At 46.9% G+C, this 23,289-nt stretch overlaps 1 protein-coding gene across 4 annotated transcripts in view; it reads left to right on the forward strand.

The window, feature by feature from the left end:
• Nucleotides 1-396: 396 nt before the first annotated feature.
• AMOTL1 (angiomotin like 1) overlaps nt 397-23,289 on the forward strand; it is an 81,202-nt gene continuing 58,309 nt past the window's right edge. The window contains exons 1-3 of one of the 4 annotated variants that reach the window (XM_063148875.1): nt 397-577; nt 15,057-15,192; nt 17,709-17,759. In XM_063148875.1, the coding sequence (XP_063004945.1) occupies nt 15,108-15,192; nt 17,709-17,759 (136 nt within the window). In that variant the 5' untranslated portion in view covers nt 397-577; nt 15,057-15,107. Of the gene's footprint in view, nt 578-7,790; nt 7,862-15,056; nt 15,193-17,708; nt 17,760-23,289 lie in introns of those variants that run through there. The other 3 variants (XM_063148874.1, XM_063148877.1, XM_063148876.1) reach the window with 3 other exon arrangements.

A 23,289-nucleotide genomic window follows, 5' to 3' on the forward strand; every position in this document is an offset into this window, starting at 1 on the left:
CTTCCACCCTGACCAGCAGAGCAAGGAGCAGCAGCTCCATGGGGCTGTGGGATTTCAGGAGGGATCCCTTTGTCCATGTCCTGGGCAAGCCTGAGTAGGCTGGCTGCTTTTGTGCTGCAGCAGAGCTGAGTGCACATTGGTGGGGTGTTATTTTTGAATGGATGATGCAGTGAGGCTGGCATGGAAACTCCTGGCTCCATCCCCTGCCCTGTGCATGGGTGGCAGGTGGCTGCAGGATGCAACCTTGTCAGCCTGGCTGTAGCTTCCCTCCGGAGAATTTTAGGACTGTGCTAATTCCCTAAATTTAACCAGTGATGTCAAAGCTCATGTTAGCTCCCTGCAGGGAGTCCTGTGCCCACACACACTGATGTAAACCAGGAATAACTCCACCACCACATAGATTTGAATCCTATCCCAAGCAGTGGCACCCAATGCCCAGTTTTGTAACAGAGACCCCTAAACCTTCTCTGTGCAGGTGGGTCAGCCACACAGCTGGGGGGAAGGAGACTCTGGAGCTGGGAAAACTCACAACAGGAGAGCTGGATATAGCTGGCACTGCAAGGAGAGACCTCTCAAGGTAAGCTGGAAATGGAGCACTGTTATTTATTGGTGCAGGCAGAGGGATGGCTGTGTTTGGTTTGGCTGCTGAACTGAAAATTGGAAGAGGAAAGGAAACACACTCGGGTGTGGATCCAAATCAATATTACTTTCTGTTGTTGGTTTTGTCAGTAAAACAGCAAAGTAAAGAAGATAAAGTTCTGTTCAAAACAAAATGTTGGATGGTGCTGGAGATACCTGTCTGACTTTGGGTGGTGGCTAAAGGAAAATGGGAAACAAAGGGCTCGTTTCACAAAAATCCTGGATAGGTGGCAGCTCCCCACCACCTTCCCATCCACTTCACTCCTTCCCTTCCTGAACCCAAGAGGCAGTGGAGCAGCACTCCACCAGTGTTCAGGATATGGACTAGCTCCCACTCAGCTGCTCCCTGAGAAGTGAAGCCCAGAAAGATTTTGTTAGGAAAAAGTGTCTGTTTTCAGTCAGAATTAGGCAGCCACAGAATTTCTCATCCCATTGCCTGGTGCAAGTCTCTCTCTCCATTTGTCTACTTTTTCAGAGGAGTGCAATGCTTGCAGCTGGGCAGATGTTTAGCACAAGATCTTTCCCCCACCAGTTCAGAAGAACTGGTGATCAGGATGAGATGTGAGGAACGGGAGTTTTGCCATGCAGATATTTTGGTGGGGCATGGTTGTTTGTGAGGATGGACTCATTCGGTGCTGGTAGGGAAAAGCAGTCCCAGCCATATGTGATGTTTTGCTGCCTGGACAGGACACAGGCAGCCAAGTTAGCACAGAACATTCATCACCTCTGCATTTCAGTCTGGCTGCAGGCTGTTAAATGCCCCCTGGGTTCTGGAGCCCTTCTTATCCCCCAGAGCTGAGCTGCAGAGGGTGCAGATAGTGGGATCTTGGCTTGGGACAGGCAGCATCACAGGAAATGTGTGGAGAACTTACCCTGGGAGTTAAACAGGCTGAGGTAAGGCTGGGAGGAAACACTTCCTGAGCTTTATACAGCTTCCCTCCCACCCCTCCCCCCAGATTAACAGGAGGATCAAATCTCATCTATATATTGTTTGATTTATTAGTTTTGTTGGAAGAAGACTCAGAGCCCAAGACCACAACCAAGGGGTTAAGGATGTAGGAAGCTCAGGTCAGAGACCTGCATTGAAAGAGGCCAGCTGAGGTCCCACCACTGTCCTGCCCTGACCACTGATTGCTGCCGCTTCCCAGGTGGTTTTTCCACACAAGGATTGAAAGCTCCAACCTAAGAAACTTTTCCTGGTAGAAGTTTTGTTGAAAGTGATACATTCCTCAAATGAGGGGAGAAAAAGAAAAAAAAAAAAGGATTAGTTTATATTTTCCAGGGAAATATTGATTTCTCTGGCAATTGGGAGGCAGAGGGGTGAGCACAGGAGCCACAGGAGCTGCTGCTGATCCTCAAGAGTCCAAGTCTTGAGGGGACAAGAAACTTCCACGGGTAGGGAGCATCCCTGAGGGCTCTGTGCATCCTGGCCACTGCAGACACAAATGACAGCCCTTTGGAAAACTGCAGAGACTGGTGGGCAAGCTCCAGTGCCTGGGGAAAAAAAACAGCAATGGAAAACCCACTGGCACAGCCCAAGGCACAGACAGCCAAGAACGGGCTGTTACAGCTTGCTCATGGGGGAAAAGAGGGAGATTTGGTCTCCTTTGGGCCCCATCCATGGAACATATGCAATGTTTCATCCGTCACGAAAAAATCTTGAAGGAAAAGCCTAAATCTTGGTGTTGCAGGTGATCCATTCTTACGTTCAATGTGGTTCAGTGTCCCTACAGGGGAGGAGAAGATGGGTTTGCAAGGGACTGTGTCTGTTTATGTGGAGAGACACGACTGAGATATGGAGGCACTCAAAGACTGCCACAATTTTTTGGGGGAAGCCTAAATGTAGTGGCTTACTGGGAAGAAAGAAAAGGGAAAGTGCAGCCTCTGTCATACCATCTTTTTGGGAAGAGACATGGAATTGCTCCATACCATAGAAGAAGGTGCCCACAATTTGCTCAGACCTACAACAAATGCTTTCAGCATAAGAACAGAAAAAGGCCTGAGAGCAGTTGCTTTCTTTGGGGGAAAGGGAGTCAGGCAAAAATTAATGTATTTAATGGAATTGAAAGCTTATTCTTTGTTTATTCATGGTAGGAAAAAAACTCCTAAGCAACTCTTAAAAGAGTTCATGGCCACAATACTTCTGATTAGAGAATCATAATGGCCGATGTGCATAGGACTGACTGTTACAATGAAGTGCATGGTAAAGCCACAGGAAGGTTTTTTAGCTCATTTGCACCATCACAAACATATCAGTATTAGTGGAGGTATCTTCTTGGCTATTAGGAAGTGTAGGGCAGTTATTTGGTACCATATAGTAAAAAAAAAGAGCTATCACCATCCATTTACTGCAAATGGGAGGTCTGCTCCATCATTTCTTGAAGCCAGGGAAAATATTACTTGACTGGATTAGGTTTCTCTTTACCCCACACCTGGAGCTGTTTCCATTTGAGAAGTGCTACCACCAATGTTGGATTGCTGATGAATTTTTCAGTAATGTGCATATGAAAGTAATAGCACCTCAAGGGATGATTAAATCACCAGGTGTCTCAGTCTGCAGGATGCAGCTGGACACATCCTGTCAGACGCTGCTCTTCCATAATTGACCTGAGCAGACACTTTTTTAATGGCTGTTCCTCACCGATAGCTCATGCTGGCTGCATGGCATCAGTGTTCGTCAGAGTCTCTTGTGAATCAGCAAACCAGGGGGTGGATAATTGTTACTTTGGTTCCTTGCTGAGAGTTTAAATAACATGCACAAATTGAAACCCCCTTAATGATACAAAATAAAAGTCTAACAAATACTTACGAGTATTAAAGGAGTTACTGAGAGGAAAGGAGATGATGTGCTTCAAATTTCAGCTGGAACAAATGCCGCTGCAATGCTGATGTTTTCCTAGTGGAATCAGGTTTTTTTTCTTAAGTAGCAAATTGACCTGGCTGGAAAACAGCATTTCTCTTTACTGAGATATTAAGAAGTTTCAGCTTTTGGGTTTGTTCTGATGCAGAACATCGGGTCCTCTCTAGTTTTTCATGAGAACTAAAGAGAATGAATCTGGGGCTTGGTGACAGGGACTCATCGGAAAGTCAGCAGAAAGAAACTGCTGGCTGCACTTCTGTGATCCCAGTGGCAAGACTTTAGGTGTCTGTGTTATGGCTGACCCCAGAGATCATCACACCCTCATAAACTGGCACCAGACTGCTGGGTGTGAGGAGACATTCTAACACCCAACAGGAATTTGCTATCAATTTCTCCCATAGTCACTGACATCAACACCACGTTACTCTTTTCTGCTCTTGTCTGATCCTGAGGAAAGTAATTCAGTGAGAGGCTGGTTGGATTCCCTCTGTGCTTTTCTTTTCAGAGTCCTGATTTTGTTCAGCACAGAAAGATTGTCCCAAAAGCAAGTTTCTCTAAAGAGGGAGCTGCAAATATTTTGTCTAAGTCAGTCCTCTGGAAAATATTACTAAAAAAGTGTTTCCTACCTGCCAGTGGAGATCCTGCCTGAGCCTCAATTGCATTGAAGGATGTATGTGGATACTTGGGCAAAGAAGCTTCCTCAGCCTGTCCCATCCTTCACCAGGGAGAAAATTATGGTGATTATGGCTGTGCTGTCTGTCAGGGTCTCAGTGCAACAGAACTCATCCTCTCTGAATCACTGAATAACCCAGGCACTGCTGCCCATGTCTGCCATGCACCACAAGTAACCTGAGACTCCCCACTGCCTGCACCTGGCCTGGGACTTTATCTCCTTCCTACCACCAGTCCCACTTTCCTCCTCTCCCTGGAAAAGGCAACCCAGCATGTCTGTGAATAAGACAGTGTTACAGGCATGGCATGGTCTAGGTGTGGGGACTGGGACAAGCCAGCCCTCAGCCAGGAAACTCCACTGCTTCTCATGAGTGGCTGTGCAGGACTCCACCAGCGTTCATGATGTGGACAATCTCCCCCCAACCTCACTCATGCCAAAGCTGCCCTGCGAGGTGAGGCCCAGAAAGGCATTCCTAGGAAAGAATGTCTGTCTTCAGACAATTTTCCAACAACAGTGGGATGACCTCTCTCATCCTGTTGACTGGTATGATCTTCTGTCTCTATTTCCTCCACTCTTTTGGGGGAATGCAGTGTTTACAACTGGGCAGATGTGTAGCAGATGACAGGCTCCATTGTGAAGACTTCCAGCAGTTCAGAAGAACTGGTGAGCAGGATAAGGAGCAAGGGAGGGAGTTTTTAATGGGCACCCAGGGTCATGGCTCAGGTGATGTGGCTGGAGAAAGGGCAGGAAGCTGGTGATATCCAGCACCTTCCTGTTTCCTCAATACAGGGCAGGAAGAGAGGAAAGAGAGGGTTCACCCAAACCTTTCTGCAGCAGATGCACTGCAGTGCAATGACTGCTCATCTCTGCCTCGCCCAGACTCACCTGGGAGCTTGGCTTGGGCTGAAACCATCCCCTCCACTTGAGTGGAGGCAGATGGGTGCCTCTGGCTGTACTTCTCCTGGGAAGCTCATGACTCACAGTGAAAGAGTGGTGGGGCACCGTGAATTACGCAGCACTGGCTTCTCACCCTCCTGAGGGCGGTTTTGGCTCCCCAGGATGTTTGTGCAGCAGTGGATGAGCCTGTGCCACGGTGGGGCGACCACAGCCCTGCACAGACATGCTGGGAGGAAGGTAAGAGCGTGCCCCAAGTCAGCAGGCCTGGAAAAGCCATCAGGACTTGCTCATCCCTGCAATTACAAGCCTACTATGTAGTTTTTTTTTTTTTAAAGAAGCTTAACCCAAAGACTCCATCACACAAATGGTTATTAGTTGACTTCTATACTTCTATCCAACCTGTGATTTCTCCAAGTTTCTCTCACTACAGAGTTGAAGCCTGGTGGCATCCCCATCTTCCAGGATGGATTCTGGTGCATCAGCACATCAGGGGTGTGGTATTTTCAGGGGCCCCTGTGGCAGGAAGGAAATGATGAATCTGCCATGTTCTTAGAAGGCAAATTTATTATTTTATTATATATATTATATTAAAGAATGCTGTACTAAACTATACTAAAGACTAGGTAAGGGATACTTACAGAAGGCTTAACAAGATACTAATGAAAAACCTGTGACTCTCTAGAGTCCCAACACAGCTTGACCACGATTGTTCGTTAAGTAAAAACAATTCACATGTTGGATAAACAATCTCCAAACAACATTCCAAAGCAGCAAAACACAGGAGAAGCAAATAAGATAGTACTGTTTTCTTTTTTCTCTGAGGCTTCTCAGCTTTCCTTGAGAAGAATCCTGTGCAAGGGGATTTTTCCAAAAAATATGACAGTGGCACAGGGGCTTGGTGGGAGAGCTTAGACACTGCTGGTTCTGCTCTTGCTGCTCTACAGTTGTGGTGAGTGAGCCTGGGTGTGAGGAGGGCCTTGGGACATACCAGCACAGCCAGGGCTCTCTCAGCTCCTGCCCTGTGCATACGTGGTGGCACAGCCAGAATCTTTCACTGCTACAGACAATGGCTGCAAGACAGCCAACACCAGTTGGCACCATGCTGGCAGTCACCGAAATGTCTCTTGGTAAGAGCTTGAATGCTCTTTCCTTTGTGGCCAGAGCTATGCCATTGGAGAAAGAATGGGAGTGTAAGGTATCTGAGAGTCTTTTTTCCCTGGCTGACATCTGCTGCTCCTGGACCTGCTGGCTTCCTGAATACACAGACAACAACCCACCTCGTGCCTGGCAGCATCCCAACCTGCTTGCACTACAGAAAGGTGCCAAGCACAGCCAAATAGTGACAGATGTCTTAGGCAATGCTGGCCAATGGAATGGGGTGGTAAAGCCAAGCCTCAGAGTAGGCTTGAATGCTGCACAGCACATTTCTCTTTGTCATCCAGTACACAGGGGTGCTTGAAGCCCTCCTGACCCTGGGAATGGGAGCTGTTTGCCTCCCAGGTGTGAGGTTTTCTGTCTAATCTGGTAGCTGGAAGCACTTAACAACCAAGCTCAAAATTTTATATAATCTCCTGAATACCATAAGCTGCCAAGAGACATGATGGATGGCGACGATCTTTCAGGAGAAACCAAGATCTATTCACATCTGCTGCAGTTGTGTGGGTTGCCTATGCTCAAGTGAGCTTTTGGATGTCGTGTAGGATTTGGAGCTTCACTTCTGGGATATCCTTGTTGGAAATCATACAGGAAAACTGGTCATTCTAGAAAAAGATTGCAGAGTATGAGCATCTGCTGGAGCCATTCTCGCCATGGTAAGACCATATTTTTCCAGGCAAGAAGGTAGGGTATTTTCCTTCACTCTCTGCTCTTCATTGTCACCCTTGTCTCCTCCCATCTGCTTGGAACAAGTGGCTTCTCTGGAAAGTTAACTTACAAGCTAACGTTCTCTCGTGTTATTTATTCCTCTTCTGAGACTGCCTGAGGTGGCATTTGATCATGGCAGATATCCCTTTCCAGGTATCACTTTCCCCAGGTGCTTCTGACTCAAGGGAAAACCCAGGAAGACATCCACCTTCCTTATCAAGATGTAACTAGCCCAGACACCGCTGCATCACACCACTTTTTCATTCCGTATCACTGATGACTCAGCCTTCATTAGCAGCAGTCATCAGGGACTATTTCACCCTACATTTCCTCCTGGCTAGAGGCCATCCCATAACCTGTGCAACCCAATGAGCTTCAGGTTGTCTCTTACAGTGCTGTGGTTGCTTTTGAGGCTGGGCTGCTCCTTCTGCTTGGCACTTCCCACGTGTGGTGCCACAAACTGCTGAGGAAGGTGGCAAGCAGACAGCCCAGCATCTCTGCTAGCTTTGGCATTCTGGATGTGGGAATTAGCAAAGCCTCTTTGAGAAGATCTCCTTGTAGGGCTGCTTCTGACTGTTTAGGGATTTAGACAGCCAGGTGGGTTTTTTTTTCCCTTCTGCTGGGTTTCTATGGGTTACTTTCCCATAGATAATTGCGTGACTCAGGAAGACAGACACATACCTGGCATTCTTGTGGGAACCATAATGCGAGAGGTGGTGTAGAGCATTTCGAAGCTCTTTGAACACACAAGAGCAGCTGAATTCCCCCGACTTACCTACCCAAACTAAAGCAAGTCCAGGCAATGGCTACATAGTTTTTGTGGAGCTCTTACCCAACAGAGGACAAACATTTCCCAGGAAAGCTCTGGTCTTGCACCACCTAGGCACAGAGGCTTTTTGTCGCCAGAGAAATCACAGGTGTTTTTTCAGGTAAGATTTACCATTTCTATGTTACCCTTTTTTTAAGATGTTGCCTGAACTGAGACTGGAACAGGAACATTTTCTCCTATGACTGCAAAAAAAAAAAGAAAAAAAAAAAAAAAAGGCAGTAGTGTGTTTTCTGAGAGGTCAGGGAAACAGCACAGAGAAATTATCATCTCTTAAGTAGATAAGTGATTGTTATGGCTAAAATATCCTGGCAGCTGATTGCCTGTGAAGATAACTGGCAGAGCTGAGGTGTGGTGGCATTTGGTGCTGCTAGTTTAATACAGACAACTCTGCAACAGACACAAAAAGAGACAAAAGCTTTGCTTCAAGGAGTTGCAATTCAATTTTCTGACTTTGGAAGGAAACAAGAGAAGAAAGAGAAATTTTATTCCACATGGTGACTTGGAGGACCTTGCAGATCATAAATTCACCCCAAATCTATAATGATATTCACACCCAGCGTCACCTGCACTGTGTCACCAGGGCAGTGGTCCTGGAGCACTGCAAAGTGGATCCTGATGTCCTGCCATACCTGTGAGATGGCTGGGACAGGTTTGTGAGCAGCTCCTTTGATCCATTTTGGGGGCTACCCTTGCTCAAGAGTGAGAGTAGGAGTTTGGGTGAAACCAAGGATATTATTCTCAAAGGTTTCTAAGATTTTCTCTGGTTATCTCTGTAGATGGTTGTCCTCAGTTAGAGGTGAGCTAATTAAATGAAGTAATGACATGTAAATAGGAATTTATTTATTGTTTTGCATCCTACCTTTACATCTAAAGGGATGTAGAGGATAGCTAGGAGCTTCTAGTGCCAGTTATCTTCACAGGCAATTAGCTTCCAGGATATTTTAGCTATAACAATCACTTTGAGTGCCCATCCCTATTAGTGCCTGAAACTACACACCTGTCCCCTGAGACCAGACTGGGATAGATCCTCCAAAAGGGTTTTGTCCTACAGAAAGCTTATCAAAAATGCCTTAGGGTTCCTGAGAAATGCTGGGATTCTGACCCTGACCCCCTTCCCTCTCTGATAATCTTTGCAGCCCTGAGCTGAGCCAGGGGGATGGTGGCTGTGTTTCAGGGAAGGTTTCCTTTGGAGGAGATGGTGTGTTTCCTGCTTTGTGAATGTTTTTGTTTGTCAGGGTAAGGGAGCAATACAACTTGCAGCTTGCCCTGACATGTGCCTGCTGTGTGTAAACCTGCAGCTTTTATAAAAAGGGCTCCTGTCTTGAGAACTGTAGAGTGTTCAAGTGCTTCTTGGCTCTGGGCTTCTCCTTTAGCTGTCGTAAGATCAGATTAATGATGTATTAGTTTGAGATAACTGCCATGAGATCATGTAATTAGCTTGTGATCATGGTCCGTGCCAGTTGGCTGAAACTCGACGCTTTTTAAAAAAACCTCTTTCAGACCAGCTACAAAAAGAGCTTTTTGATTGATGACATTAACAAATAGCTCATTAGTCACCTTTTGGGCTAATTAAAGGAGAGCACATCCAAGGCAGTAAAGAACAGCTGTGGGTGATTAAAGGCAGCCGTCAGGCTGAGCTCTGGGGTACAGTGGAAGTACTTTATCACCTTGTGCCTTTCACTGTGCCCACGCTGCTCCAGGTTAAACAAATTTGTAATGTCCCCCTCAAAGTCCTGATCCTGCCCTGCTCAGCTCTGTAAGGCTCAGTCAGACCTTCCCATTCCCGCTCACATTGCCATTGGGCAGATGGACAGCAGCAGGAGAGCAGTGCCCTCACAGAGCAGTGATCCCTGCCCAGGAGCAGCTGCTGCTTGCCCAAGTGTTGAGACTTCCCCTTGGCACTGCCCTCACATTCTGAGTACATGGCCTGTTTGGCACAGAAGTTGTCAAAAGTTACTCAGTTTTCAATCTGAGCAAAACTATGGGTTAGGGGATACTTTAACTTCTCTGGACTCATTTGGATTGGGAAGTGTCTGCGCTATTGTGTAGCACCATGAGGCCCCTTTGGTGAGCATAGGGAGGGAGGTTCCCAGAGCATGCCTGATGAAAAGAAGGCTATCCCTGCAATATTGCAGGGCTCTGGGAAGCATCACAAGTGGAGGGATCTGTCTCACAGCATTTAATCCCATCTGTGATTGCTGCAAGGCTGCTGCCTGAGACCTTCTCCCACAGCCTGGCCAAGCTCTCTTCCTCATCTCCAGCTGGACCAAGCTCTTTTCTTCACTCCCTGCTTCTTGTCTCAGCCTCAGTTCCGCCTTGGCTGCAAATATCATCCCTTTGGTGTGGGAATATCGATCCCAAACCCCAAAAGTTGCCTGGAAGCACGTGTTAGGATCAGTGCCCTCTCTTTGCTGGAGAACACACTAGCAGTGCCCAGCCACCCCCGCAGGGTTTGCAACATGAACAGAAATGGATTTTTCTCCCTTGTCCCAGCCTCTCTCTCCACAGGGATACTGAACCCCTCTCTCCTTGGTGCTCCCTGCTGCCCCATCTAGCAGACCTCCCATGACTTGTGACCACCTCAGCTGCTGTGTGGCCTTTCTCTGCCTGCAATCCCTGCCCAAGCTCACTCTTACACCAGGCTGCTACAAGCTGGTGGTGGCTCTGCAGTCGCCAGCCCTGGCCTGGCCACCAAGCAATGGTTTGGTGTGTCTTGGGGCTGCTCTGATCCCAGGAACCAGTTGTGTGCACCCCACATGGCCTGGCTCCCCCAGGACAGATGCTATCCAGAAAGGATCACACGTGAACTCTCCTTAGGTGCTACAAGGTGTTGGAAAGGTTGTTCATCTAAATCAAGAAATCATTAAATGCAAAGGGCTCCAGTGTGCTGTTCTGAGGGCTCAGAGCAGCAAGGTGGTGTGTGAGTATCACCAGCCCTAAGTGATCACCAGCCCTGGTGTGATCTAGCTGGATCAGATTGAATTGAGTGTCTCTTGACACTGTGCCCTTCTTTGTTCCTCATGGAGAAGAGGAGAAGTAGCTGAGTCTGTGTCTTCTGGAAGAGCCACTGAGTTTTACTCCCAGTCAAGTAAAATTGGATGCAGTTAGAGCTCTAAAGCTGAACCATATGTGAGGAGACATGATAGTTCAGAGAAATGTGAGATCCTTCGCATCTGCATCTCCACTGAGCAGCACCTGAGCCACGTGGCTGGAGCCAATTTTTAAGGGCAGTGTTTGGGCAAACACTTCCAGCCTATACTTGTCCAGCAGATCAAGCCCCTGCCTGCTGTAACATTTAGGGTTTGATGCTTCAATCTCTTTTCTGTCTGAGTTAATTTTAGGTCATTAACTTTTATTTTCCTGCTGTTCTTGCCTTCTGAATTCTACAGTTTATGGTACTAAAAAAAAATAAATCCCCATGCAGATGCTGAGTGCTCTAAGAGGTTGTGTGGCAGATTGTCTTGAACTGGAAATGCTCCAGAAGAGGAGCTTAACTGGGGCTTGTGCTCCAGCAGCCACTCCTGACAGATTAGAGGGATTGTAAAACATTGGTGAAATGGTCATTCCAATATGATGCTATTTTTTCCTGCTGTTTGGATGAAATTTGCAGGTTAGATTGAAAATGGACAGTCCTTGTGGTCTGCATTGCTGTTTTTGGTACAGTAAAAGCTGCAGAATGAAACAAGTCTTAATGTATTTAGCCCCTATTATTTTTTTAATATTGCATCAGGATATAGGAGGAATGTGGCTCTTTTCTCACCTTGTTTTTCCTCAGAGGAATGGTGGAAGCTATAGGTGTGTAAAATGAGCACCCCTTGCCCTAGGTGAAGACTGCACACAGAACCTGAGAGCAGGTTTGGAAAATCTCACATTTGATTTGTCTTCTTGAAGGATGTTTGAAGGGTGTTGGTTTTTGATTGCAGCAAGGCTGAGCCCTTCAAGCAGCTGGAGCTGTGATCCCAGCCCTGGTGAGACCCCAGCCCAAGCAGTGATGTCTCCTTCTCCAGCTCTGTGTTTTAGCAAGCATTAATGTAAATGCAGCTAGTGGGCCTTGTCCTGTGTTTCCACCCATCCCTTTCCCTCCCATCCCATCCTGTTGGGCAGCCACAGCAGACAATGGGCACAATGTGTGCTCTGTGGTGAGACAGGCACCGCAAACCCATCTCTGATGCTGGTGCTGAACACCTGACACCAGCAGCCTCTGCTGGCATCAGGTTCTGCTGTGAAGGGAGGAGATGGATGCCCCAAAGCTACACCAAGGACTGAGGTTTATGATCTTCTGGGTGTTTGTCACTGCTGGTGTTATTGACCCAAATACATTTTGACCTTTGCTTTCTCTAATGTTGGTTAGGCATTACATGTCAGTGAAGTCAGAAGGTTTCACTTCTGCAATTAATCTTCTCTGTGATGAGGGCTCAGGACTTGTGTCTGTAAGATTTCATGTCTATATGATTTTGAACAGAATGGGGCAGCCAGCAAAGAGCTGAGGGTCCTTCTTTCAGAGAAACAAGGAAATATGGAAAAGCCATTTTATCTCCTATGCTACGTTGATAAATTGCCCTTTTGTTCTTTCTCTCTTATACTTTTATTGAACTTGAAGACAAACCCCTCCCTTGGCAGGTAGAAAGAAGAAATTGCCAGCAGTACATATTGAAGTGATGCCTTTCAGTAGTGTAGCTGTACAAATAATAGGTTTTTCATTTCAGTGGCTGAAGGGAAAAATTGAAAATACTTTTCGGTTTGGATCACCCCCTAAAGGAGAATGTTTCTTTTCTTCTTTGATTTCTTTTCATAAGCATAGCATGAGACATTCTGGTTTGAGATTATTTACTGCTTCTCATGACTTAAAAAAAATTAGAAAAAAAAGAAAAGAAAAAGCAAACTAGGTCACTTTCAAGCCCAAACCAGCACTTGAAAGAACAAGAGAAAAAAAACCAGTTTTTAAAATGTCAAGATGGAGCCTTGCTGCTCTTCTCAGGACTCTTTTTCTTCTCTTTCAGCTTAAACTAATTACTTAGTCCACCCAAATTTGCCTGAAGTCTCAGCACCTCTTAATTGCAATTCAGGTGAATTTGCTACATCAAAAACTCCAGCCCGGCTCTGCCTGCGCATGCAATGACCTGTCCTGCTCGCTGCTCACCAAACACATACAGACAAGTATTTCATTCTAGTCAATTAAGGTGTTGAGCAAGAGGATGTGTGAAATGATTTCTTGCAGGTCTGGCCAGTCGAGGAAGCAGCAGCACATTCCTGGTTCATGCTGGTGAGAGCTGGCAGTGGGCTGAGCAGGGGCTTGGGCTGTGCCATGCTGGGAGCCACTGGGAGCCAGGTGCCCCAGCGTGGGGCTCTGCCCCTTCCTGCAGCCCCTGTCAGTAGGTGGTAACTGAGTGCTTGACAAGTGGGATGGCTCAGCCATGCTCTGCTTCCCTGTGGAGGCAGGGCCTTGTCCATCATTTCCTAAGGAGATGGTGCTGGTTTGATGGTGTCCCTCCACTGCTATCTGCCTATTTCTCCCAGGAGTGTCCTGAATTAGGGTCCTGGCAGCATTAATTATAAAACATTCATACAAATAAGGGCAAAGGAAATCAGAGGCCAAGTAGTGACGACCAGTTGCCAGTGTGGTGGGTCTCATGGGACTCATCTCACTATGAAATCAACTCTGTTGCTGCCATTTGGGGTCTGGGTTTGCTTCAGACAGTGCTAGGACAGTGCTTTGTCACCTCCTTTTCAGCATCTTCCAACAGAAGCAAAAACTTGTTGTTATATCACAACACTGTTGTATGCTTCCTTAATAAATTAGAGGTTGCTGATACTACAAGGACTCTGTTCCCTTCCAAATCCATGTAATCCTGAAAGCCTAGGGATGCATTGAATGCCTGTATGTGCTACCCCACCATGGATCATAGAACCATAGGATCACAGATTGCTTGGTTTCGAAGGGACCTTAAAGACCATCTAGTTCCAACACCCCTGCTGTGGGCACTACCCACCAGACCAGGTTGCTCAAAGCCCCATCCAGTCTGGTCTTGAGGACTTCCAGCTGGGCAGCCTGTTCCAATGCCTCACCACCCTCACAGTAAAGAATTTCTTCCTAATATCTAATCTAAACTTTTTTTAAGCTACCTTTAGGTACTGGAATATGTCATATGGTCTTCTTGGAGCTTTCTCTTCAGGCTGAACCACCCCAGCTTTCTCAGCCTGTCTCAAAGGAGAGATGCTCCAGTCCTCTGATCATCTTCAGGGCTCTCCTTTTGACTGACTCCAACAGGTCCATGTCCTTCTTTTGATGAGGACTCCAGAGCTGGATGCAGCCCTGCAGGTGGGGTCTGAGCAGAGCAGAACAGAGCAGAGCAGAGCAGAGGGGCAGAATCCCCTCCCTGGCCCTGCTGCCCATGGGGCTTTGGGTGCAGCCCAGGATGAGGTTGGCTTTCTGGGCTGGGAGCACACACCATTGGCTCATGTCCAGCTGTCCATCCATGAGAACCTCAAGTCCTCTGCAGGGATGCTCTCCATGAGTTATTCTCAGAGTCTTTGCTCGCATCTGGGATTGCCCAGATGCACAGGTCCAAGGAGTCAAGGGAAGGAAAATGTCTCCATGAGGATTCCCAAGTGCAACAAACCTGTGGGTTGCACTGAACAACTGATAGTCAGGAAAATAATTTAATGTCTATACCAGAAAAGAACTTTTTAGGGTGGAGAACTCCGGTGTTAACTGCTCCATAATCCCCATCCTTCCCTGGTGGCTCACAGCCATTGCTCTGGGGCTGGGCAGCTGTGAGAGCCAAGTGGCCAGTGGTAGAATGCCTTGGAATGTATATCTGACTGAGACTTCCAGCCTGCAACTCCTGTCCATGGAGGAGCTGGGATGTGGGAACAAGGGCCAGCAAGCCTGCCTGCCCACTCCCCTCACTTGCCAGGTCCTGATGCTGGACATATAAAGCCGAGACACTCATCCCTGATGGATGTCCTTGTGAAACATCATCTCACTCAGAGGTAAAACACCATCCCTGCAAGTATCATAAAGGATTAGGAATTTCTAAGTGTAGATCAGACTGCTAACAGAAATTTAGGAGGTCCAAGTGTTGGTGGCCTTTTGATGCATTGGGGAGGCTTGATAAGTTGAGTGGAGTCAGCAGCTCCTTGGTCCAAGAGTTCCCTGTGAACCATGTGGGTTTTTCCTCAATTTTTAAAAATTATTTCCTTTTTATTCCCTGAAACATTGGCAAGATTTTCCTCAGCTGGCTATGGTCTAGCAACATGACAGACACTCAGAGTATCTTTTGGTTATTCCCCAGAGAGAGCAGCAGGAGGCATTGCAAGCAGATCTTTGATGCTGCGGATCAGAGATGGACCCTGGTGAAAACTGGAAGCTGGATGAAACAAACTGGTTGTCTCATGGTGGGATCCACCCCTTTTCCAATGTGAAAGGAGGTAGGATATGATTGCTGGCTCTTAATCCATCCAGTGAAAGTGCTGAGAGCCTTCCCAATGTGCTGCTGCCATTCACTGTGCTTGCAGTGCTCCCAGGGGTTTTGCTGGGCTATGTCCAGAGCCAGGCAGTACTTGGTATGAAGGTGGGAAAGGTCAGATCCAAACTGTCACACTGACACAGCCACTTGGTCTGCAGCTTGTTTTCCTGCTTTGGAGTGGACTTAAAAAAATATAAGAAAAATAAAAAAAGGCCCCAACACCCATCTTTTGGCCAGTTAATGTTCCACTTGTGCTAGATGTAACCACCCTCACTCTCCACAAGTAGGACTCTGCAGATGACCATGGTTGGGAAGGAGTAAGAGGAGAATTGATAAAATATTCTCTTCAATCATATTTGTGTGGGACAGTTTAGGTTGGCTGCAGGGATACAGGCTGTCCTGGCAATGACAAGAGGGTTGCCCTAACTGGGGCTCCCTGTGAAGGGCTGTTCAAGCCAGACACAAGATGTCTCATCTCAAGCCTGGGGTTCATTACTCTCTAGAAATTCCCTGTTTCAGGAAAGCATTTGGTGCAGATGCAATGAGAGTAGCCAGCAGTCCTATTTCCTCTATCAGCTCATCTCTACCTAATTCCCAGTCAGCTGCTCCTACTTGCTTTTTATTCCCCATTTGAACATTTGGCAGGAGCAGCCACAAGTGCTCCTTGCTTAGCCCCAGGTCATCTTTTTATCCAGAGGTCCCTGTCCCCTGGGCCAGCAGAAGCTGTTCCTCCCTGGGCAAAGTTCCCTCTTTGTCTGGGATGTGCTGTGCCCCAGACTGAAACCAAAATAAACCCGCAGCCTTCCAGATGGCAGCACCTTGGGAACGGAAACACTTTGCTTTAGTAAAGCGCTCCCTTATCTCCATCTGTTTCCCTTGGCTTCCCACTGATAGCACAGATGCCGGGGGAAGGGAGAGCGACTAACCAAGATGTGGCATCGCCTCCTTTTCTGTGAGAGCTGAATTACATAAGTAGCTTTATGCTTTTGAACCCATAAATATATTTATGCTTTTGAGCCCTGGGTTCAACAGCCCCAGCAAAGCACCACTGGGCAACATCCTTATGACAGAACATCTGCTGCTTCTGCAGGTACCCAGCCCAGGGTGGCTCCAGGGCAACAGCACAGGAAAGCTTGCTGTAGTGCACTCTTTTTCCCCAGTAGAACAATCTCTGCTTCTGTTGTTTCTTAAAAGTCTTTGCTATGTGCATAGTCTGTGTTACTGTTTATAACTGTATTGGTTAAATGCCTGTAGGCTTCAGGATTGCACTATGCTTGTGTCTGTAAAGCAGGGTCACTGCCATCAGGGGTTCACAGAAACCCAAACCAGTTGAACAATTGAATGTGGCTATACATTGGCTTTTTGTTCTGTATGCAGCCCATTGCTATCCTAAACTCCTGGCTCACAACCTTTTCTAAATGTTTGGCCTAAGAGCATTTTATAACAGGGGCCAAGATCACTTTGAAAGGACACAGGTATGGGATTGCTGTGGGGTACCATGCACCTGCCCTTCCCAAATGTCCTCCTGGAACCCCTAGGAATACAGGGATCCACAGACTCCAGATCAAAAGATTTTTAAGTCAAGCCCATTCATTGAAAAAAATGCCATGACTCATAAAGGAGAAAAAAAAACACCAACACCACAAAACCCCCACCCTCCGCAATTTAATTTTTTAAAAAAAATTCATTGGGTTTTTCAATTTAACAGCATTTTTGACATTGCAAGAAATGTTTGAAAATAGCAAAATCCCCATGACTTACAAGGCACAAATGGACTTCAATGCTTGGTCACATGCTCCTGTGTGGTTGTAGATTTTACTGGTAGTGAGGGATCTGTGTGTGTTGTGCTCTGCAGCTGGGAGCAGACAAGATTGGGTGGGCTCATTTATGGGATGCAAAGTAAACCCCTACAAGTTGTTGGTGAGAGATGGCACCAGCTCAGGGATTTCCAGAGCCTGTGGTCTCACTTGTCACAGGCACTGGGTCACTGCAGTGCTGCTATCAGGCAACTCATAGGTTTGGTCAGCCTCTGAATAATTCTTGCTCCTGCTGGTTAAACCTTCTCCAGATGCTGTTGTTGGAGGAGACTGTAGCATGCAGGAAAGCTTTGCTGCAGGCAGGGTGCTCCTGGCCATGCCCTGAGCACTGGGTAAATTGAAGAAAGGGAGTGAAGAGCTGTGGTATGGACAAACAGGGGAGCGCTACTGGGGATCCCAGGGAGGGTACAGATGGAGCAGTGGAGCTTCTGCTCTTCAGGGCTCATCCTGACTAGTCTCTGTCTTGAGCTGGTTCTGAGGTTTTTTGGTAATATCTGAATTAAAAGAAAACCCCCAACACATACATGAAAGCTGTCAGGGTGAACTGGAAGCAAGCTGAGCAGGGACTTATCTGCAGTGTGATTAAAACAGCGTTGTCACCCCATCTGTTCTCATCTACCTCCCCAGCTGACTTCCCTAGCATTTGTTCTTCTTCCCTCAGACAATGAGCTCTCCGAAGGTGCCCCAGCCCTCTTTGCTCTGGATCAGCTGGGTAAGTCCATGCACGACACATTTTCCTCTGCCTGCTTTCTTTTTTTAAATGTTGAGTAATTAGGAGATGACTTAAGCAACAGGGCAGCTGCTAAATGCTTTTAAATCTATCAGCACCAGTGCTTCCTTTCTGTGCTGTTTTTGAATGCTATCCATCAGAGGGATGGACTAACCTGACACTGGATGTGTTTGAGAGCTTTTTGTGTTAAATTGATGGAAGGTTTTTTTCCCCGTGGGAGAAGAGCTGTTGCCTTTCTGGTACAGAGCACTATAGGATGCTATTGTTTCTTGGCTGGGAGTTTGAGGCTTAGCCATTGGCTGGTACTGGAGTTTCTGTGACTTTCTGGCCCCTTGTAAAATGATGAGGGATTTTTCTTCACCTGGGAGGCAGAAGTAAAGATGTGTAAAGCAAGAGAGAAGAGTAAGACAGTCAGAGAGAAAACAATCTCCAATAAGCAATGGCAGCTTCAGAGGCTGAATCCATGGGGAAACCTTATCTGGCAGTGATCTCCTCTTAATCCCATGGCCATGGTCAAAAGAGGTGTGATTCTCAGGATGAGTTAGAGATGTTCTAGATAAAGTGTGGTGAAGACTGGAGCTGCAGGATGGGAAGCTTCTGAAGGAGGGCTTCTGGCCACCCAGCACTGGAGGTCTGATGTCATGGAAAGGGGAAAAACACAGAATCACAAAATGGGTAGGGCTGGAAGGGACCACAGTAGGGTCATCTGGTCCAACCTGCCCGCTCAAGTGCCATCAATTGACCCGTTGAATCCAGATAGTTCCACAGTATCTCCAGTGAGGGAGAACCCCCAGTTTCTCTGGGCAGTCTGTTCCAGTGCTTGGTCACCCACACCCTCATATTTGAGTGGAACATCCTGCGCATCAGTTTCTGCCTGTTGCGGCTTGTCCTATTGCTTGGCTCCACTGAGAACGGCCTGGCTCCATCCTCTTGACACCTCCCTTCAGATATTCACAGGCATTGGTAAGGTTACCTCAGTCATCTCTTCAGGAGGCTGAGCAGGCCCTCAGCCAATTGTTGTAAGAGAGATGCTCCAGTCCCTGAATCCTCTTCGTAGCCCTCTGCTGTATCTGCTCCAGGAGCTCCCCATCTCTCTGGTGCTGAGGAGCCCAGAACTGACCAGCTCCCAGCCCCTCCTGAGAAGGGCATGATGGAAAGAAGCATGCTGTGCAATGAGATACACTGGGAGATATGCCAGCCTCAGGACTAGGTACCCTGCCTTGCTCTTTGGCATGGTGGGACTGCTACAGCACACTGCAATGTGCATCACCTTGGCATGACCAGGCACTGGTCCTTCCTCACAAGGAAAGGCACCCTCCTCTTCATTTTCAGGGCAAGAAATTCTCCATTCTTGGAGATGCTCAAAAGCTCTCTAGACATGGACCTTGGAAATGGGCTGTAGGGAGCCCTGCTTGAGCAGGGGATTGGACCCTATGGACTCCCTGCTAAACTCAGCCTTTCTGTGATTCTGTGACTGCCCTGCCACTCTTGAAACCCACCTTGACCCCAGTAAAGATGATCCACATGCATCCACTGGGTACGCACCATGTATGGCACTGGTGGAAACTTGGGATAGAAGGGTAAAACTGCAGGAGTCCAGAGAGCAGTTTTTAATCAAGTATAACTATCTCAAATTTATATTTCAGCTGCTAGGAGACAGGTTCTTGAAAAAAATTCCTAGAAATACAAAAATGCTTAGAAACTGTATGCCTCACTGGCTCTAGAACAGGTGGCACATTGAGCGGTTGTCCTCACTGGGAGTGAGGATCACATTTTAAAGCAGTTCGTGTGAGTTCTCTCCACTTGGTGTCAGGATAGAGACTGCTCTGACATGCATTCACCCAGAGGAGTGTCTTAACAAGGAGTGGGCATAAAGCCAAGGACCTTCCTTTGACTGCCTCATTCATTACCTGATTGTGGTTAAAACACTTCAAATAACTTTAAAATGCATTTTCTGTGACAGAACTTACACCAGCTCCTTTTATCCTCTTGGTGTTCCTTTTCTTATTCCTTGAACAGAGTCCTTCCTCAATAGCATGTGCCCACTTCTTCTAACTTTGGCACACCCTCTAGATCTTAGTATTTAGTGACAAAGAAAAAAGCTCCCTTTCCCAAATAACAAGTTGTGGTCGATTTTAGGAGGAACTGCTCAGACACCACTTTCCTCTGCCCAAATGTTTAGACATCTCTCAGTCTGGAAAAGATTATCCAAACCAGTGCTTGTATCACCTTACAATTCCACTCTGCTTTCCAAACATAGCACAAGACATGATTACTCTATCCAAGGTAGACTAGACAGACAAAAGTTATGAGATAGCAGAACAAGTAATGGAAATACGATTTCTTCTCTTGCCTTGCTCCCAGCTGGTGAGTTTTCAGCTGGATCAGTCCCCTGGCCTAAGTTGGGCCCAGCTGTCTGGTTTGCAGCACCAGGTAAGGCAGGCAGTAAGACCAAGCACAGGTTGGAGAGGTGGAGGACAAGGCCATCCCAGAAGCACCTTGGATTTATGCTGTGAAGTGATTGTTAACCAAAGAATACCAGGTCAAAAATACAAAGCCCTGGTCAAACCAGCCACCTGAACAGCAGGAGTTATTAGTAGAGGAGCAGCAGATAAAGGAGTATTATAACAAGAACATGCTGTGACAAAACATCAATATTGTAATAAAGCATCATCAGGATAAAAGTCACAGAAAGGCAGGTCTGAGCAGGACCTCAGGAAGACAGATACACCTCACTTCTGCCTGGGGGCAGGGATGGTGGCTCCTGTTCACACATCACCCTGTGTGCAGGACCAGCTCACCCTAGCAGCCTTCCCAGGCAACTCACCCCAGTGCTCTGCTGCCCTGGAGGGGTTTCCTCAGTGTCTAATTAGATTTCTGTAATTTAAGCCAAAGGCAGGCATAAGCAGGAAAAAGGCCTTCCAAGGGTCAGACTGAGAGTTTCTTGCCCACTCTGCAGGGGCTGAAGGGGGCATCCAATGGAAGATCAGTGGAGTCTATGCCTTTTTTCCTGCTCATCGTGTCTTCCTTGACCTCTAGTCCTGTGTCCAGCTTTCTGTCAGCTTGCCCCAGCTTGCTGTCCACTGCAAATGTAAAAAGCTGCCCTTGAATTTTGCATTATTTATGAAAATGCTGTTTGGGACAGATTCATGGGAGGTTTTTTGCATCGCGTCATACCGTGAGTAACTAATCTCTAAGAAAAATTTTGAGCAGACATACTTCCATCTTTTCATATTTTATTGTAGCCCGGGTGTTCCTATCTTGTGTATAGTGACACCACATGACACAGTACCCGAAGCCGCACACCAACACACACAGCATCTGCACCTTCTCTCTCGTTCATCTACCAGGTTTATCACCTCATTGCAGCAGGTCAGATGAGTCTGACAGCTCTGTTCTTGCTGAATCTATGCTGGATGTTTCTCATACTCTCCTCTTCTACATGTTTGCAAAATTTTGGTGATTCCAAAGCTTCCAATGATGGAACTAACAATGAATGGGAAATCCCGTCCTAGCTCTTCTTTCTCTCCTTGTCTTAAAGATTTGTGCTCTGCTTTGCCATGTCTGACCATTGAAAACCTCTCTGTGGTCTGCTGCTGTGTGAATCAGTGGCTCCCCTGTACTTTGTGCATTTCTGATGTTCCTTGGTGAAGTACCCAGTAACGGAGGCAAAAGTGACGGAGGGAGAGAGCAGCTTCCATGAAAGCAGGCTTTGAGTAAACTACAGCTGAATTAGGTGGAAAAGAGATGCTTGAAGGAAGGTACAGTAGCAGTACAAGAATTATGAATGGCATAGAAATAAATAAGTGCAAGAGAGACATGGGCATAGTGGATGTAGTCCAGCAAAGAGCAAAAAGAGTGATGAAGGGACTGTGGCACTTCTCCTGTGAGCAAAGGCTGAGAGAGCTGGGTCTCATCAATGTGTAAAAATACCCATAAGAATGTTGTAAAGAGGTTGTAATCAGACTCTTTTCAGTGGTGTCCAGTGCCAGGACCAGGGTCAATGGGCACAAACAGAAACACAGGAGCTTCCCTCTGAATATCAGGAAACAGTTTTTTTCTGTGACAGTTACCAAGCACTGGCACATATTTCTCAGGGAGGTTGTGGACTTTCCATCCTTGGAGTTATTCCAAAGCCACCTGGACATGGTCCTGGGAAACAGGCTCTAGGTGGTCCTGCCTAAAGAGGGCGGTTAGAGCAGATGACCTGCAGAGCCCCTTCTGATCTCATGCACTCTGAGATTCTGTGAAAGAGGGAAAGGCTTAAAACAGCCCAAAGGAAGTATGTCTTCACTCAGCACACAATTCCATTGTGCAGCTTGCTGCCACAGAATGTCCAGGGTGCCAAAAGTATGAATGGGCTCAAAAAGTGATTAGAAAACATTATGGGAGAAAGGTCTATGAAGGGCTCTCAAACTTGATGACGCAGCTAAACCCTCTGGCTCACAAAGAGAAATGGGATCATGTACTAGAGGAAACAGCAGTTGTAATTGTCTATGTATTTTCTTTGCAGTCATCTACTGGAGAGGACACTAGGAGCTCTTAAACTTTGCAGTAATCCAATGTGGTCCTCCTTGTCTTAGGTCAACAGTGACAAACCAGAAGAAAGAAAAAACAAACCACCCTTTCCTTTCTTCATCTCTTCTCCCACAGCTTTAGCTGCTGGATTTCAGCAGATATGAATCAGATGGTGACTGTTGTGTTCCTTTTGTTCTGTAAATGATTAAAACAGAACATTTCACACTTGCTTTGTGGCCCAGCAGAGAAATGCTATATTTTTGCCTTGGCAAATCCTGAGGTGGAATTTCTGGCTATGGAGAAAGTGAGATCAGGGAGAGAAAAACTATCCCAACAGAGGAACATATGCAGACTACTTTTCTGTCTCTCCCGTGCTTGGCATATCTTCTCCCCATTTTCCATTTCCTCATCTTTCCTTTCTTTTCCACCTCCTTCCCACCTCACTGGCATTTTTTCTGCTTGCTGCTTAAAGATGATTTAATTGAATATCAGAGAAAAAGGAGGCAGACAGAATAAAAAATGCGAGGTGAAAGCCCCCAGCACAGAAAGCCCTGGGCAGAGTAATGAGAATGTGATGAAATGGAAAAAATAACATGGGAGTGGGGGGTATGAACCTCCCTCTGCCTGAGTGAACTGAGATAAATATGTACAGGAGATGCAATATATCAGTGGAAACCCCTAGGACCTGCGCCTCACATTCCCTGACAGCCGACCAGAGGGGGAATTATCTGGCTGTGCTATTTATAAGTGCACCCTGGGCATGGTCAGCTGCTGGAGGAGGTTCCCCACAACAGCGGCTTGCAGGAAATACTGCTTTGGTGATACTGTCTGCCTGGGGAATAAACACGCCCAGAAATGAAATCCCATTAGATATAAAAGGGAAGGAAAGAAAAAGCCCTGGTCCCTGCCCTGTTTCTTCCCACTGCTTCATAACCATCCAGCTGTTTTTTCTTTCTTGTCCTGACCTCATCCCATACTGGAGCAAATCCAGGGA

This window comes from Melospiza melodia, chromosome 2 (assembly GCF_035770615.1).
Source record: "Melospiza melodia melodia isolate bMelMel2 chromosome 2, bMelMel2.pri, whole genome shotgun sequence".
Classification (NCBI taxonomy): domain Eukaryota; kingdom Metazoa; phylum Chordata; class Aves; order Passeriformes; family Passerellidae; genus Melospiza; species Melospiza melodia.